General features: G+C 44.3%; 1 protein-coding gene across 7 annotated transcripts in view; it reads left to right on the top strand.

Moving 5' to 3' along the window:
- Positions 1-4,976, top strand: part of PUX1 (plant UBX domain-containing protein 1) — a 104,279-nt gene extending 99,303 nt beyond the window's left edge. For all 7 annotated transcript variants that reach the window (XM_087393649.1, XM_087393648.1, XM_087393653.1 and 4 more), the window contains 2 exons: positions 4,160-4,409; positions 4,691-4,976. In XM_087393649.1, coding sequence (XP_087249775.1) covers positions 4,160-4,383 — 224 coding nt within the window. In that variant the 3' untranslated portion in view covers positions 4,384-4,409; positions 4,691-4,976. The remainder of the gene's footprint in view (positions 1-4,159; positions 4,410-4,690) is intronic.
- Positions 4,977-14,437: the final 9,461 nt, after the last annotated feature.

Genomic DNA, 14,437 nt, shown 5'->3' with positions numbered 1-14,437 from the left:
TGCCACCAATGAGGATGACACTCTGGAACAAGCACGTACCGCTGAAATCCGCAATTTATCTCTCCCTCTAGAGGTAGACGAGGATGATGAATATATTTGGCAGCTCGTTGCTTTCAAAAGCTGGCAAAGCAACAATCAAAGGAGCATGCCCACTTGGTGTAGGATGACACCAATGAGGACGACACTCCGGAACAAGCACTTACCGCTGAAATCCGCAATCTATCTCTCCCTCTAGAGGTAGACGAGGATGATGTATTTGGGTACTCTGCCCTGGGTTGTTTCCAAAAAATGAATGAAATAATGATGTATGTTGGGTCAATAGAGGTCCTCTGCCTTGGATAGTCCTCCTAAAATGATGTATTGCTTTTCATATCCATGGGGTGTGGCTCCATATCCCTAATTAGTCCTTGGAGCCAGGAGGGGGATGTACTGTGGGAGCTATGTGTTGGCTCTGATAGGGTCTCTAGGACGTTGGTATATTCCCTAGACCTATGAGCTGGTCATGTAGCCATGCTAAGACATGAGCCTCTGAGCATATTGAGTCTCAAGCCATGAGAATGCTTGGATCAACCTCTGAACACACTCAGACTTTAGCCTTTGAGTTACATAGGGTACACAGATTAGTAGTCATGTCATTGTCATGTTCTGTTCTTGGTTCAATTCCAGTAGTCCCTCACATTTCCTCTATGGGGGGTGTTAGGAAATGGAATCAATTCGAGTGACTTCTATAGTGTGTCTTATTGAGTCCTAGAGTGAGTTCTAGACTATTTTATATCTAGGAGTGCCATGTGTCATATTGGGAGTTATCCCATATACATTTGGTACTTAGAGAGTGTGTGTGCCTATCCTATAAAGGCATTGTACTTTCACTTGTCAAATCAATCAAGCCTCAACCCTCTTTGGTTATGTAAGTAGTTTCCTTTTGTTGTTCATTTCTTTCTAAGCATTTCATTTTCTTTCCATTTCCATTTCATTATGTTTGCTATCTAGCCTATCCTAGCATGCCTCCTATCTAGTTTCATCAAGATCTCCGTGATCGTGCAAAGTGCTGACAATCTGTAAATGCCATGACTAGTTGTACCAGTTTGTACCACTTGACGGGTAGCCTTATCTTGAACTTACACATAGTTTTCATCAAACAATATTGTGGTTCCAAGTTGGCAAGTCTCATAAACAGACAACAGATTGAATCTGAGAGGGAATAAACATAACTTGTCCATTGGGAATGATATCGAAGTTGCCTTCACCACGAACCTTGATGGTTGAGCTATCACCAATACATACATCACCACCGGAGATCACAAAATCCTTCAACCTAGCTGAAGGACTCATATTCCGAGATGCCTTGCTATCATTGATCCAGGTCCGGACGTCTTTGGCTTGGAGCTTGGAGAGACAGAACCCCCTCTCCAATAGAGGATGCAAGAGAATCAATCATGTCAATATGCACAAAAGCGGGAGTGATAGTAACAAAGGAAGATCCTGGCCCTTTGGAAGAACCGGAGCCTTTGTTGTTAGCCTGATATAGGCACTTCCGCCAGTAATGACCTTTCTTGCCACTTCTTCCACGACCTTTCCACCTTCAATGCCTCCTTCTCAGCTTCAGTCCTCGTATCAGGGGTACGACGTCCTTGAAACTTGCCCGACTATGGGGCTGCCAGAGCAATGAGACAACAAAGTAATGGCCATATCTTCAGATGAGATCTCCTTTCCTGCGTGAAGTATCTCCTGTTGGAATTCCTGAAGCTTATTGATATGTTCCCTCATGGAAGATGAATTAGCAGGATCTAATATCCACATCTGAACCTCAAGAGAGACCCTCTTCATCGGAGTAGTCCGGTTATAGAGGGAAGCCAAATGCTCCCAGATACTCTTTGCTGCTGACATGTGCTTTACATGGTTAATGATATGAGGAGTACAGTTCAAGAAAATGAACGAGCGGACCCTTCCATTGACACGGTCCCAAATCCGGGCCAGATAGCCTTGTGACACCTACCAGGATGAAGTTTGTCAGGTCGTAAGACTGCAATACTGACTCCATCATAACACGCCACACGCCATAATTGTTCCCGTCCAATTGTCAGTCGACAGGGAACGTGGGTAAAACAGGAATTTCACCTTGTTTTCTGCCAATTCTTGTAGAGAAGCCATGGGATAGAAGTGAGAGAGACAGGGAAGATCGGGAAGGGGAATAGAGGAAGAGCAATGAAGGAAGAAAGAAGGGAGAAAGGAGAGAAGGCTGAAGAGGTTTGAAGAGGATGCTTCCTTCAACCTCTGAGTGACTGGTCTTCACACAAACTGCCCCTTCGATCTGAAAAGACCCTTCAAAGTAACTATCCTTCTATGTACTTCAACAGCAGCCCGTACCTTCTCAATTTCCACTACGAACAGCTTCCCAAGGTGTTGATATAGCTTGCTGAATCTCCTCTCCACAGCTCAGGTCTTTCTAGCCAGCCTTAGGCTCTGATACCATGTGAGAAGTGCAGCGGTGCGGAGCAACAACAGAGAGAAAACAGCAAACACTCACAAGAGAAACAGGAAAATGAGAGAGACTTGCACAGGATCTCAGGAAAAAACCTCTCTACTGTTGGAAAAAAACCCTCCACTGGTGACTGCCCAAGTGTGAGCTGAGATAAGAAACGGGGGAGGGAGGGGGCCTTATTTATAGGGTCACCCCCTGCCCCAAAAAACCGACTGAGGGGGGGTGTAGGTGGCCAACTGTATGGGCCAACCCCTGCCTGAGCAGACCGACCAGAAGGTCGGCTGTGGGGTCGGCTATTGGGCGGCCAAATGGCCCGGAAAACAGGGCACCAACCAGGCGCACATGTGCGGCCTGGTGGCAGCCCCCAAGGTGGGCTGTATGCGCCCCCATACGTGCCTCTAGCAGGCCCAGGATAGACCTGCAGACCCCCGCAATGCTCCGGACAGATGGCGGCCCCTCCGTGACCTCGAAACAGGGGCAGACAGCCTTGTTTAGGGCCATGAACACGGAGACCTCCATGGTGAACCCCCTCTGCCTCAAACCCACAACAATGGCCCTGACACTCCCTCACATGGGCGGGCAGACCCACAACCAAGGCCCTCACTCAAGGAGACAGGATCATGGTTGCTATCTACAGGGATGACCCCAAGGTCAATCTTTGTAGGCAGTTTGAGATGCATGATCTTCGATTCTTGCATTACATCTCAGGGTGTTGAGATAGAGTAGACCAAGGATGGCATTTTCTTGAGTCACACAAAGCACAGAGCCTCCATTTTGTTGGGGATGCTGGATACCATACCAGTGAGTACACCAGCTGAGACTAGACATAATATGTAAAAAACGGAGAGTGCTCCATTTTTAGATCTCATAAGTACCGACAAGCATTTGGTCAGTTGATATACATAATGATATCATGGTCAAACCTATGCTTTGCAGTTGGTCTTGTGAGCTAGTTTAAGGCAAAGTGGTGTGTGCATCATTTGGAATTGGGTGAAACATTTTCAAATAGCAAATCAGAGCTGCATGTTAAACTACAGCTGGTTAGCTTCTGTGATACAATTTGGAAAGGTAGCCCCAATTGAAGCTCTATTTTAGGATACATGTTTATGCTAAACTCTCATTGTGTATCACGTGGTCTAGCAATAAGCAAGCCAAAAACTATGCAGCAATCAGAAAGATTAGCTGGAGTATTGAGCACAAAGCAAGTGTGTTGACCTGAACTCGGTGAACATTTCACTGATTGTTTTTTTAGAATATTCTAGTTTGTTGATAAGGTATCATGATTTGATATCAATCAGGTTAATTGAGTTACATTCATAGTTTAAGTTTTTGTACCCAGTATGCGATAGCAGCATGATATTTACCATGTCTCTTTTCACTCTACGGGAGTATTTTGTGATTTTTCACCTTGTTTGGATGGTTCAAAACTGAGTATTTTGCTGCATCCCAAATATACATGGAAAAGCATTGAGCAAATAAGTCAGGGATCAAAACAGGAAAACAAATTTTCAATTCTGTAGAAAATGAAGTCAAGTGTTCTTTAATATTATATCGTTTTCTTTTGTTGTTGGGGGGTGAAGGGATATATTTTATAGATAGGGGTGGGGCTTTACCAAAGTGTTTGGCCCACTATGGGTACTTTTTCAACCATTACCAACTCTCATTGTTGACTTTCAGGTGTATCTGCAGAAGAACTGAAAGATATAATGGATGGACCATACCTGAGACGTGATGTGATGGCCTTGCGAGATTTGCATTTATTATCAGCAACTGCTTCTGATGTTGGAAAACCAGTGGAGCTTACAGCTGTAAGCGAGGAAGGCTCTCGGGAGAGAACAATGCATTCTGTGGATCCAAAGCCAAGGAAAAGTGGTGTAAAACCCAAGTGGATGAAGTTATGACGATTCCTCTTCCTTGCTGCTATGAGGTGAAATGCATGTTTCCTACAATACACTGTTCTGCATTACTGTAAACAATTATGCATGTAAGCCCTGTGCTGATGCGTACTATTAGATTCCTCTAGCAAAGTTAAAACTTACAGGAAGATACACGCTGTCTCTTTGCCCACAATGTGTTTGCCATGCATGTACCTTTAGATTACATGCTCAATTTCCGTTTTTCTATGTCATTACACGATGTTTGCATGCAATCAAGCTGTAATTTTTTTAAAATCGGGTGCTGTTTGGCTAAGAGAAAGGGTGGCTGCAGAGATCAAGCGGTAGAAGGCGTGAAGCACTTCAAATAACACCAAACAAGTGCAGATAATGTGCTCACTAGTAGATGGACATTCTGTTGCATTTGTTAATATTGTGTCATGCTGCGATGTAGATGGGTTTATTGAGCTCTACAAAACTTTGTATATCTTCATCCAAATATATTTTGCAAGGAGTATCTTGTTCATCAGGCCTCTTCCCAACCTTCTCTCGACGTTTTATAGTACGTATTGATAATTCTAGCAAGAGACCAATCGTTTGTGACAAAGATGTAGAGATACATGGCATTATCTTATAATAAGAATTGAGTTGATTCTTATACTCGTGGTAGCTTGTACATGTGATGCTTACAGAAGTACTATGCAATTGCTCTCCGCATCCCCCTTCCCCCCCCCCCTTCCCCCAAAACACTCAACTTTGTTTTTTGGGTGAAAACAATGTTGCCATATATTACAAAAGTCAGTCCCAAGAAACCAGACTTTGAGCTAGAATATATCATAACATCTCAATATAAGACAAGTAGGATAATAGTATCCTGGTCCTGCAAACAATCAAAGACCAATTGCCGTAAGGAAGCCCGAAAAAAGGAGTACTTGGCAAGAGATGTTTTCCTTCCATAGAGTCCATAGTGCCCAATAAGGAACCCAAGAGAAGAAGAGATCATATCCTTGCCTTATAGGATAAACCAACCAAAAGCGCTTGCCAAAGCAAGCAGTAGAAAAGCATGCATGTAGACGTTGCTATAGAAGCATAAAAAAATCACGACATTCTGGTGAATGGCAAAAGAGACCAGGCATAGTCTCCCGCGGGGATAGACATCATCGACAAAGAGCATGCACAACATGACGACGTGCCAAGGTCTGTCCAAAGGGGAGAATCCCAAGCAAAACTCACCATAGGAAAACCCGTTGCCGAAGAGGAAGTTTGCAAGCCCAAATGTAATTCAACCTTGTCCTTCACCATCTTTTAGTACAATTTAAGTGAGCCGAAACCAAGGAGGAGGGAGCAAAACTTTACACAAGCTTGCAATCGTAACATCAACCAGTGACATTGAGCGACAGGGAGAATCATCTGAGCTAAGCGTCCCATCTCTAAGGTGATCTATGATCTCAAGGCGAGGCACTCATTCATCATCTATGACAGTAAGTACTAGAGAGAGCTATTATGTTGTCCCAAGCCAAATCTTCGGACTGCCTCAGGAAAAGATAACATCATACTTGCATCATCTAACACATCACCCACAAAGGATAATCCTTTAGAGCAAATAAAATACGAGTGATGGGGCTGTTGCATGGCTAAAGACTCGGAAACAATTTTGACCAATGGAAACACTCATACACAAAACATTCCCCTGTAAACCATCTCTGCCTTTCCATTTTAAATGGAAAAGTATATGTTTCTAGTAAGAAAGCATACGAGTAACAAAAGTATAACCCTTGACCCTGCCATGCATATGCCGTAGTAGAATATCTAATGCCTCCCCCAAAAAAACACACACACACACACACATTTTTTTTTAATAGTGAAATCTTATATTTCTCGGTGGGAAACCTCAAAACGAGTTGAAAACCCACCAATAACTACAAAGATAAAATTTACAAGCAAGCCTCATAGAGAAAAACTCATGAGGTGACTCAGATAAAATCTACATATCAGTTGGAGGAGGATCTAACAAAACATCCTCCAGTTTCAGATTGCTGACTTGCAAAAAGTGATATAACGGAGTGACATCACCGTCAATAAAACAAAGCTGTTTTTTCCCCCTGTGATTCTTCTTAATATAAGCTGGCAACCTGAATTTCTGAAAAAAAAAACACACACACACACACCCTCCCTCCCTCCCTCTCTCTCTCTCTCTCTCTCTCTCTCTCTCTCTCTCTCTGGGGTGAAATTACGCACGTGCGCCAAAAGGTGAAATTACGCATGCGTGCACACACATGTATATATATGTGTGTGTGTGTGTTTGTGTGTGTGTGCACGCGCATCTGTGCATGTGTGTTCTCTCACCAAAAAAAGATAAACTAACTGTACCAATAGTCCTAACTGACTATAACTAGGCCTACAAGGCTCATACCAAGGTATAAGTGGCATCTATGGATAGTCCATGAGATAGCCTACAAACCTTTCTCCATGGTATGGGCTGAAGTATCATGGCTTAGGATACCTAAATATCTAGTGTCATGGTTGCACATGTTCATCCTGTAGGATATAGCAACCTATGACTGTACAGAGTACAACAGATCAAGTTACAAAAGGTACTAAGTTTAAAGCTTGCCGTAAAGCCACAAACTTAGGTCGAGGTAGAGCCTTTGTAAAAAGATCTACCAAGTTGTCTTCAGTGGGAACAGAAGACAATTCAATATCACTTGTTGATAATCACTCTTTGACATAGTGATAGTGAACCTCAATGTGCTTTGTGCGAGCATGGAAAACTAGACTCCGTGCAACAGCCAAAGCACGCTGAGTATCAGTGAAGATGACGGTAGGAGCAGTCTAACATGCACAAAGATTTGCAAGTAGCTTCCGAAGCCAAACACACTCCGCTGTAGCTGTAAGCCGCCCTGTACTCAGCTTCACAGCTAGAAGTAGCAAATGTACTCTGCTTCTTGCTGAACCAAGAAACACATGAAGTACCAAGCATAAAACAGTTGCCACTATGTGACATACGAGTGTCAGAACAAGCAGCCCAATCACTATCAGTGAACACATGCATGACAAGTGAAGTATCAGCCCCATAAAGAAGGCCTAAATGCTGAGTGCCTTTAAGATATCTGAAAACACGCTTCACGGCATGCCAATGGTGCATAGATGGGCTGTGCATATATCTGCTCAACTGTGAGACAGCATACTGTAGATCAGGTCTCGTATGGCATGGGTAAATCAAACAACCAACTGCTTGCTGATAGAGAGTGACATCACATGTACCGCTGCCATCCTCAGAAGAGTAGTGAAAACTAGTCTCTAATGGTGTGGATACAGGCTTGCAATCCTCAAACTGAAAATGCTGCAAAAGCTGTCCAATATACTTGGATTGTGACATCAAAATGCCCCCCTCACTGCTAGCAAATTGAATGCCCAGATAGTAGTGCAGAAGACCAAGATCAGACGTAGCAAATGTTTGCTGCAAATCAACTTTAAAATCTGCAATTTGCTGAGCATATGTCCCAGTTACAAGCATGTCATCCACATAAAGGACTAAAATCAGCAAATCTGTCCCACGCTTGCGGATGTAAAGGGTAGCCTCTGTAGGGCTGTTCTGAAAGCCAAGTGTGAGCAAGTGAGAATGAATTCTCAAATACCAAGCCCGAGGTGCTTGCTTCATTCCATAGAGGGTCTTTTTCAAGCGGCATACCTTGCTTTCAGAACCTTCAACCTCAAAGCGAGGAGGTTGGGAAACATAGACCTCTTGCTGCAAATGCCCACGAAGGAAAGCTGTCTTAATATCAAGCTGATGTATCTGCCAATGACAGTGGGCAGCAAAGGCAACAACAATGCGAATGATAGTGATCCTGGAAGTGGGAGCAAAAGTCTTTTCAAAGTCAATGCCATGCTGCTGAGCCTAGCCCTTAGCAACAAGATGGGCTTTGTAACAGTCCACTGCAACCATCAACTTTCCGTTTGATCTTGTAAACCCACTTAGTTCCCATGGCATTCTTGCCATAAGGCAAATCACACAACTCCCAAGTGTCATTCTGATGGATAGAATCCAATTCAGCTTGCATGGCCTTCATCCAACAATCATTCTGAAAGGCATCTTGATGACATAATGGCTCTTCATTGCATGCTGTAGCAACCAAAGCATAAACAACAAAACTAGCATGCTCTTTCCGAACAGCTACTCTCGTGTGGGTTGGCAGAGGAGTGCCTTGTTTGCTGTCTTTTAATGTGTCAAGGAGCCAACGGGGTACCTTTCTAGGCTCCTGAATTTCTGCTCTTTCCTGGTCAAGAGCCCGGTGCAAATGATCCTGATCAATGATAGGCATATCAGGCTGAATTTCTGCATGCACATGGGGCTGTAAATGACCAACAGATGGAGGACAACCTCAAATGGAACATCATTCTGAGCATCGGATGGAAACAAAGGCATCAAGCTGTCAAATATGTCTGGGGCATCAACAACGGGCTGTTTTTGACAGTCCAACAAAGGCATAGTGAAAGATTCATCAAACACAACATCCCGACTGACAAAACACTTGCCCGTGCAGGGCTGATATAGCTTATAGCCCTTGCTCTTTGAACTATACCCAAGAAAAATGCATGTAACAGCTTTATCATCCAACTTAGTGCGTCTCTGTGAAGGCACATGAGCATAAGCTAAGCATCCAAAAGTCCTCAGGTGGGAAATGCGAGGCTTACGACCCGTCCAAGCCTCATAAGGTGTGATAGTTTGCAATGCCTTTGTAGGACATCTATTCAAGATGTAATTTGCACACATGACCGCATCCAACCACAACTTATTAGGCAAATGTTTGCCTTTCAACATGCATCTGGCCATTTTCATCATTGATCTATTCTTCCGCTCAGCCACGGGATTCTATTGAGGAGTATAAGGCACCGTGCATCGATGATTAATGCCACAGGAAGCCAAAAAAACAGCAAACTCCTTCGACATGTATTCACCTCCCATGTCTGTATTAATGTGAGCAATGTGCAGCCCATTCTCATTCACAGCCAAGACAATAAAGTGCTTGAAGCATGAAGAAACATCAATGCGAAAATCCAAGTGTACCTGGTGAAATCATCAATAAAAGTAACAAAATAGTAGAACTCCCCAAGAGCTGCAACCCTCATGGGTCCACAAACATCACTATGAACCAGATAAAGCTTACGTGAAGGACCAACTCTCCCATCCTTGGGAAATGCAGCACGGGACAGGTTCGAAATTCCGTACAGATGCTGTAAATGCTCGCGTGTGGTTGTTTTTTGCTGCAGCAGGCTGAAAATTGCACCGAAAAACAGTTCCCTTTGCGAGAGTTGCTCCAAAGTGCGGTGTTCTCGTGACCACGACAGAAGTGCTTGGAAAGGTCTCAAACACTCGTGGGAGTGTGAAAACCAGCAAGACCAGCAAGAATGAGAGCTCCAGAGGCTGCCAAACAGCTTGGGAAAGCTATCAACGGCTGAGGGAATGGATTCTTGACTTGCTCTGATACCACTGTTGGGTGTTGGAAGCAATGGAAGCTAAAAAATGGAAGCACAAAGGAGAAAAACGAGATGCTGTAATAGAGTGCTGCAAAACTGAAGTGTGGAGGCTCAAGGGAGAGCCAACATAACAAAACCTTAGGGCTAACTGCCCTAACTGGACTAAGTGTCCTAACTGACCTAGATGGTACATAAACTAATTGTACCAATAGTCCTGACTGACTATAACTAGGCCTACAAGGCTCATACCAAGGTATAAGTGGCATTTATGGATAGCCCATGAGATAGCCTACATATATGAGCCTGCAGAGGAGCAGCTGCAAGGGGAAGAGGGGTGCAGACAAAGTGTAGGTGGTGGCCCACCAATCAAAGGCTTTCTCCAAATTCTAAATGTCCAAGCCTTCCTATTGGCTACCTCCCTTGATGCTAAAGGGCATGCTTAAGACTAAAGGGTCCTTCTTGAATCTAATTCTCCCCTAATAGTTACAAGATCAAATTTGGAGCCCTGGAGCACATGGGATATTAGCTAGCACTACCTCAACATTTGAAAGCACATCAAGTGGCAAATTGAGTGAAATGCAAGAAATGCACTACAAGCCAAGCTTGGATCCTTGTCCATAAGTGTCATTCTCTAGGCATCTAGATACATACATATGCATATGCATATACATATTCATATACACTGAACATATAATGCATATACACATACACATATACATACGTGCTTTAATCTTGTAACTATTAGGGAAGAAATGATTCAAGAACAATCCTTTAGCATGTCCTTAAGCAAAGATTAAGGGAGGCCACTAGTAGGAAGGGTTGGATATTTAAAATCTAGAGGAAACATCTAAGGTGTGGAAACCCCTTCTTGGTAGGCCTCCACCTACCTCTAGTCCTCCCCTTTTCTGCAACCCTCTCTCCTCAGAATACTCCTCTATAGGCTCCTATCTCCCCTTTTGGTGGGATTCTCCCCCTCCTCCTTTGTGGTGGGCATCTAATTTGACCTATAGTGTCTTCTATTAAAGATGAGAAATGTCCAAATCTCTGATGACCAATCCAAACTTGTTTGAACCATTCCCTCAAAGCATTTTCAAATATCCGAACCATCTTGAGATATGGAAATTGCTATATTTTGTTGTGAGGACCAAAAGAGCTTCTTAAAGAATGGTGAGGCTGCCACATCCTTGGAGACCAAAGCTCTTTCTCAATCTTGTGTATACCACAATGTGAAGGATGCAAATAATATTTGGATTGCATAAGAGCTTGGGCCACAATGTAACCCTTTACAATTGCATCACCTATAGGATTAAAAAAAAGCTCATTAACGTCTTCAAAAGACCGAAGGGTCTATGAGATTGAAAAAAACCAAATACAATAGAAGCTAAGGAGGAGGGTCCATAAAGCAGACATCCACAATATATGTGTGTGGGTGTCTATAAATAAATATAAATGAAAATAAATAAATAAATAAATATGTATGTATGTATAATGAGAATATCAATAGAGAGATACACCATGTGGTCTTGTGGAGAGGACACAAAAGCAAACAACATAAGTTAAGGGAGATCCCCATCAGTGGGCCGCTCCTTCCACAGACTACCACAGTGACAAAACCTATGTATGGTGAAACCGGCCTTCAATAAATCAAAGGGCAGTAAAACTAAGAAGTAACCAGTCAACACTGTCACATTAACAATTCAGCAAAAGTGATACCAGTAGATTGGGAGCTAGAGTGCCCCTGCACCAAGACAAAGACACAGATTGGCCCCAAACCTTGACGCCCCTTTCGGTATTTCTTTAATTCAAGTGAGAGGCCCTGAAATCCAGGCTACTTAAAGGATACACTCCTTACAACAACTGGGGCATTCCACATCCAATTGGGCATCCACATACCCTGCATAGCCTTTACTGTTCACTGCACTCACCACTTATGGCAGGAGGTCTCCCTAGTCCAGGAAGCTTGCACACAGCCCAGAACTGTTACTAGCAGCCCACTCAGCCACTCAGTTCCCCACAGTTGTCACTAGTGCCCAACTAGTCATCCATCTGCTCAAAGAAGAGAAAGAAAGCGTACCGAAGCTTTCTCCACTGTCCAGGAGTGCCACACTGCCATGACCAATAGTCTCTCACCCTATGGGTCGCACATATCCTAATACAATAACTTGTTTCCCAAAAGAGATCTAGCATCACAATACAGCAAACACTAAGGCAGTCACACTTGTACCATCCCTCTCGGGGTTCCAGGGATACTTCCCATTCCAAGCATGGATTCCCGACCCTTGCCTACTCAGCAGCAGCGAGGCTGTATCAAAGATGTGCCGTTTGCCTAGCAATCCATGCCTGCATGTGACCCATCTCTTAGAGAAACCAAAAACATATTCCCACACGGAACATGTTACCAGCCAAAGCTTGCAATATGATACACAATGAATTCAAACCCACTTGCATTCAGTGCTCTTCCCACTCTCAGCAGGCATCAATATCACAAACCGTAGCTCTGCTCTCACACCCATGTAACCATAGGCATCCATACTCAGTGCAAACACCTACATTTAACATGGGAGCTGTTACTTGCAGCCCAAACAAGGCCACACGCTCCCCAGACAATCACAAGTGTCCATTGACTCACTGGAATACCCAAACAATGGGTTAAAGCATAACTGGTGCTTAGAAGCACAAAACAATCACTGCAGGCATTCATTGTAATCACTTTGCAAAGCAAGTCTCTTCACAAACCACCCAATGCTCACGGGCATTCACTAGAAGTCTTGCGAGCCCTCTTCACTAGACTGGAGCTCAGCCAAACTCACTAATGAGCTAATGCAAACCATCCACGAACACAATGGATGCCCTGCTCAGCTAGAAGCCTTCTCACTCAGCCTCTCATGACAGCAGCCCATTTCAAGTGCAAGGAAAAGAGCGTTAAACTGCCCGTGCAATGCCATGATATCTTGCAGCCTATGGTCGTCAAGCAGCCCATATAGCAGCAAGAAATCCCTTCCATACAGCCCAAGCAAATAAGGCTGGCTCCTTCCGTACTGCCCGTGAACAGCTCCCATATGCTGTCAGCCTGTATTGCTCCCGTACATTGTCCGTACTTTTCGTACGGACTGTTCCGTACTGTCGTGCGGCTTCAGCAGCCGTGGCTGAACCATACTAGCAGTGTCCTCCAATTCCCGTACAGCCGTACAAACGCCTTTATTTTCCTTCCATACTGTCATACGGCTACATGCGACCATCAATATGCCAGCCTCTTCTCCTTGACGGCGCCAAAACCCGTTTTTGAAGCCCCCTCGCCGTTTTTCTTCAAGAGGCCTTCTAAGGCCTTCCTTTCCAAAGAGGGCCTTGCATGGGCTTGCCACCTGGCAGCCCACGTTTTAGTTTTCCCCTGGGGGCCTTAATTTGCCCCTAAGCCCTAGTTGGTTAACACCAATGACCAACTTAGAGCTCATTTGCCCCTTGCCCCCTCTAAACCAATGACAAACTTTAATTTGTAAGGTTCTTTGGGCCCCTCTTGGCCCTAGACTTTACATTTGCCCCCAAGGCACAAATGCTAGGGGTTCTAGCACATCAAGCAACCCTTGACCTCGCCCCTTGTTTTCCCAAGTTCGCCCACTTGCAGGCCAACATGCATGCGCCAAAAATCACGCCTTTATGACATATGGCGTCTATGGGGTCATACGGCTACATGCGACCATCAATATGCCAGCCTCTTCTCCTTGACGGCGCCAAAACCCGTTTTTGAAGCCCCCTCACCGTTTTTCTTCAAGAGGCCTTCTAAGGCCTTCCTTTCCAAAGAGGGCCTTGCATGGGCTTGCCACTTGGCAGCCCACGTTTTAGTTTTCCCCTGGGGGCCTTAATTTGCCCCTAAGCCCTAGTTGGTTAACACCAATGACCAACTTAGAGCTCATTTGCCCCTTGCCCCCTCTAAACCAATGACAAACTTTAATTTGTAAGGTTCTTTGGGCCCCTCTTGGCCCTAGACTTTACATTTGCCCCCAAGGCACAAATGCTAGGGGTTCTAGCACATCAAGCAACCCTTGACCTCGCCCCTTGTTTTCCCAAGTTCCTGCCCACTTGCAGGCCAACATGCATGCGCCAAAAATCATGCCTTTATGACATATGGTGTCTATGGGACCAACTCCATTGGTTAGCTAAGGATAGAGGAGATCCAGATCGAGAGTGGCTCTAGATCTAACGAGGGCTAGCATCGTCGAAAAGAAAATCAATAATAGAGCGCCGTTGGTACTCAACCTAATCACTTTATCTGGTCCTCTCTCTCCTCTTGTATAGTCTCAGGGAGGTGGTTCATTGTTTGATGAGTGCTATCATTAGTAACGGTGGTCTGTCTTGTTAGAAAAGTGACCTTTCACACAGAGGGTATCCCACAGCGGAAGACTGATAGTTAGCCCAGGAATCACATGCGGAAGTGTTCACTATGGAATCAATGCTCATCAAGTGTGTGTACTTCACAAAATTCATGTGTATGTGCAAACTAGCACTCAGCAAATAGACTGTGCTTAGAGACAAATATAGAAGAACACTTTATATTTCCGTTTGTCCACAAACTAGACAAGATACCATACCGAAAGGTTCTCCTGCT

Source organism: Dipteris shenzhenensis, chromosome 22, assembly GCF_047967505.1.
Source record: "Dipteris shenzhenensis isolate YYH24624 ecotype China chromosome 22, Dip_SZ_1.0, whole genome shotgun sequence".
In the NCBI taxonomy this organism is placed as follows: Eukaryota; Viridiplantae; Streptophyta; class Polypodiopsida; order Gleicheniales; family Dipteridaceae; genus Dipteris; species Dipteris shenzhenensis.
The sequence above is the reverse complement of the archived record's forward strand: the minus strand, read 5'-3'. Positions and strand labels throughout refer to the sequence as shown.